The sequence below is a fragment of the Sardina pilchardus genome, chromosome 1 (assembly GCF_963854185.1).
Source record: "Sardina pilchardus chromosome 1, fSarPil1.1, whole genome shotgun sequence".
In the NCBI taxonomy this organism is placed as follows: domain Eukaryota; kingdom Metazoa; phylum Chordata; class Actinopteri; order Clupeiformes; family Clupeidae; genus Sardina; species Sardina pilchardus.
Window position 1 is genome coordinate 5,252,882 of NC_084994.1, and position 3,861 is coordinate 5,256,742.

The 3,861-nt window shown below is 43.0% G+C and overlaps 1 protein-coding gene across 1 annotated transcript; it reads left to right on the forward strand.

Moving 5' to 3' along the window:
- The first annotated feature begins 1,970 nt into the window (after positions 1-1,970).
- Positions 1,971-3,444, forward strand: LOC134078017 (zinc finger protein 883-like). Its single transcript, XM_062533678.1, has 2 exons — positions 1,971-2,196; positions 2,306-3,444. The coding sequence occupies exons 1-2, from the start codon at positions 1,971-1,973 to the stop codon at positions 3,442-3,444; spliced, it is 1,365 nt and encodes a 454-aa protein (XP_062389662.1).
- The last annotated feature ends 417 nt before the right edge of the window (positions 3,445-3,861 follow it).

Genomic DNA, 3,861 nt, shown 5'->3' on the forward strand with positions numbered 1-3,861 from the left:
AAATCCTAGGATTGTCTTTTACTGTTGCTACAAAGTGCCATTGGTAAACTCTCTTTCAAAACATTTAGAATAGTTGATTAAAGGTTTCTAATGGTGTCACTTATATGTTTCTAGGACAAAAACTAGCAGATATTGAGATGTGTGTTTGGAAGGGGGGATTTAGACTCCAGAGGGTTAATAAAAGATCTCTGGTTGTTTCTGTTGGACATTTTCAAACTTCATTGTGGAATTTTCACTCGGATGCCCTAAACATTTTGGACTGTATCACACATTTTAATAAAATACCTCTGGTTGTCTCTGTTGAACATTTTCAAACTTTATTGCTATGAATTTTCATTCGGATGCCCTGAACTTTGGACTGCCCTTGGTGACGGACACAGCAATGCCATTTAGTGTTGTTCATCAATATGTGTAGATGTTGCTAAAGGCACCATCAGAAGATACAGCACAGAGGGTTAATAGCCTCCCAGCCAATGGCCATGAGCCAGGTTGGAAAGGCCTGCGGCAGATCACGGATAACTAGAGACCATTCCCCCACCCTGCAGACTGGCTGATGATCTGGATAACTAGAGACCATTCCCCCACCCTGCAGACTGCTGATGATCTGGATAACAAGAGACCATTCCCCCACCCTGCAGACTACTGATGATCTGGATAACAAGAGACCATTCCCCCACCCTGCAGACTACTGATGATCTGGATAACTAGAGACCATTCCCCCACCCTGCAGACTGGCTGATGATCTGGATAACAAGAGACCATTCCCCCACCCTGCAGACTGGCTGATGATCTGGATAACAAGAGACCATTCCCCCATTGTGTCTGTGTGTATGTTGGTGTGTATGTGAAGGTGTGCCATATGTGGAAAGGCAGCCAAGGTGTGAGTAGGGAGAATGTATGGAGGGTGTATGGTGTGAGGGTGTTTTATGTATGGGTGAATGTGTGTGAGTATGAATAATGGTGAGTGCGTGTTCTACAGTAGGTATGTATTGGTGAATGTGTGTGAGTATGAATGATTGTGGGGAATAACTGTGAGTAACATAATGTGAATACCTAGCTAGTAGGACTGTATATTGATATGTCTAACAAGATAATATGTCTGTACTGGTATAAGCAATTTCTGTTACACGTATAAAATCAAATAAATATAATTATATAAAAAAAAAACAAGAGACCATTCCCCCACCCTGCAGACTAGCTGATGATCTGGATAACAAGAGACCATTCCCCCACCCTGCAGACTGGCTGATGATCTGGATAACAAGAGACCATTCCCCCACCCTGCAGACTACTGATGATCTGGATAACAAGAGACCATTCCCCCACCCTGCAGATTGGCTGATGATCTGGATAACTTTTACTGCAGATTTGAAAAGCACCCACTATAGCTTCCTTGGTTCAGTACCCTCCTGCACCCTGCATTTTTACACCTCCACATCACTCACCTGCCCTCCTTTGGGGAGTGCTAATTACCCATCTGCCCCCCACATGCCCTCCTTTGGGGAGTGCTAATTACCCATCTGCCCCCCACTTGCTTTCCTTTGGGGAGTGTTAATTACCCATCTGCCCCCCCCACATGCCCTCCTTTGTGGAGTGCTAATTACCCCACCTGGCCTCTTTTGTTCAGTGTCTGAAAGTGCATATATGGCCACGCCCACTTGATGCCCTATCATTCTAATTTACATCATAAAGGCTCCTGTCACTGATTGGATGAACCCAGTGGGCCAGAGAGAAGAGGCAGCATATAAACACCACCTAGTGGAGTCAGATTTCTGAACTCACCTGTTCAAAGGTAGGCACTGGGACACTCTCAACACATACACTAGATCTGTGTTCAACTACTATATTGTATACCTTTATTTGCACTTGTCTGCTATTTAATCTATATTATTGTAGTTGTAAATTACAAATGTGATTCAAATGTAACACTTGACTTGAATTTGTTTCACAGCACAGTACTCGAGTCTGAAATGTCAGGATTTACTGGACCAACACTGCTGCCTGTGCCAGAGAAGGAGATAAAAGAAGAAGAGTTTGATGATTTCATTCAAGAGTATCTGTCTACAGTTCAGAAGGACAACCCTGGACCAGATCATGTGTGCAAGACTGAAACAAACATGTCAGACATCATGGACATTAAAGAGGAGGAAGAGGCTAATGTAAGAGAGCATGGTCAGAAAGACTCTTCTCCTACTGGTAAGATACGTATTAGTGTTTTGGCTACTGGAACTACTGGAACTATTGAAGCAAAAATCAAACATAATAATAATAATGTGTTTAAAAAAGTTTTCTTGTCTTTCTTTAGCAAATCATCAAGAAATCAACACAGATAAGATGAGATGTGCTGGGGAGATGGAACATCATCGTAATAAACATGAAAAGAGCTTTCATAAGAGGAATCACCTGAAGTCACACCAGACCATCCACACAGGAGAAAAGCCGTATCAGTGCAGTGTATGTGGGAAGAGTTTCAGTGACAGTTTGGGTCTCTCCATGCATCAGTTGGCACATAATGGAGAAAAGCTCTACCCATGTCCTCAGTGTGGAAAGACTTTCAATAGGATGGATCATCTTAAGACTCACCAGAGGACCCATACTGGAGAAAAGCCATATCAGTGCACCGACTGTGGAATATCTTTTAGTCAGACACGTAGCCTCAGGGCACACCAGAGGATCCATACTGGGGAAAAGCCATATCCGTGCACTACATGTGGGAAGAGATTCAGGGAGAACAGTACTCTTATTGGGCATCAGCGTATACATACAGGAGAAAAGCCATATCAGTGCACTGATTGTGGAAAGAGTTTCAAGACTAGGAAAGGTGTCACCAACCATCAGCTCACACATACAGGGAAAAAGCCATATCAGTGCACTACATGTGGGAAGAGTTTCAGGACAAAGGAGAAGGAAACCATCCATCAGCGCACACATACAGGAGAAAAGCCATATCTGTGCACTGACTGTGGGAAGACTTTTAGTCAACAATCTAACCTCAAGACACACCAGCGGATCCATACTGGGGAAAAAACATATCATTGCAGTATATGTGGGAAGAGATTCAGAGAGAACAGTGGACTGTTTGGGCATCAGCGCACACATACATGCGAGAAACCATACCAGTGCACTGACTGCAGAAAGACATTCAAGAATCAATCAGATTTCACCAGACATCAGCTCACACATACACGAGAAAAGCCACATCAGTGTACTAACTGTGGGAAGGCTTTTAGTAACAAATCTAACCTCGAGAGACACCAGAGGATCCATACTGGGGAAAAGCCATATCACTGCAGTACATGTGGGAAGACCTTCAGGCAGAACAGTGTTCTTATTGAGCACCAAAAGATTCATACTGGGGAAAAACCATACCAGTGTACTACATGTGGGAAGAGCTTCAGGGCGAGCAGTAATCTTATTAAACATCAGCGCACACATACAGGATAGAAACCAAACAAGTGCACTGACTGCAAAAATACTTTCAAGACTAAGACAGATTTCACCAAACTTCAGCTCACACATCAGATTTCACCAGACATTAGTCATAGCATACATCGTAATACCCATCAGAAAGTTCACACTCGGGTGAAATATAAGAAATGCTGAATTGACTAAAGGGTTTACTGATGAGTCACAGTTCAGGGTTTACTGATGAGTCACAGTTCAGGGTTTACTGATGAGTCTAAAACGGATAGTTCCAGTCCTTAATTATGATTGGCTGAATCGCGTTCGATACCGATGTATATAGAATGATAAACACACACCTTGACCGTATTTCATTCTATAGTAATGCGCTAGCACAAAACTAGCAGTGGCTGTGTCTCGTTGTTGCATGGCAACCATTTATATGGAGGGAATATATTT

What these genes read in the sequence shown, in the direction of transcription:
- LOC134078017 (XM_062533678.1), top strand. Translation starts at nt 1,971, where the DNA reads ATGTCAGGATTTACTGGACCAACACTGCTGCCTGTGCCAGAGAAGGAG. An exon ending in GAAAGACTCTTCTCCTACTG is followed by an intron (nt 2,197 to 2,305) that starts GTAAGATACGTA and finishes GTCTTTCTTTAG; the next exon opens with CAAATCATCAAGAAATCAAC.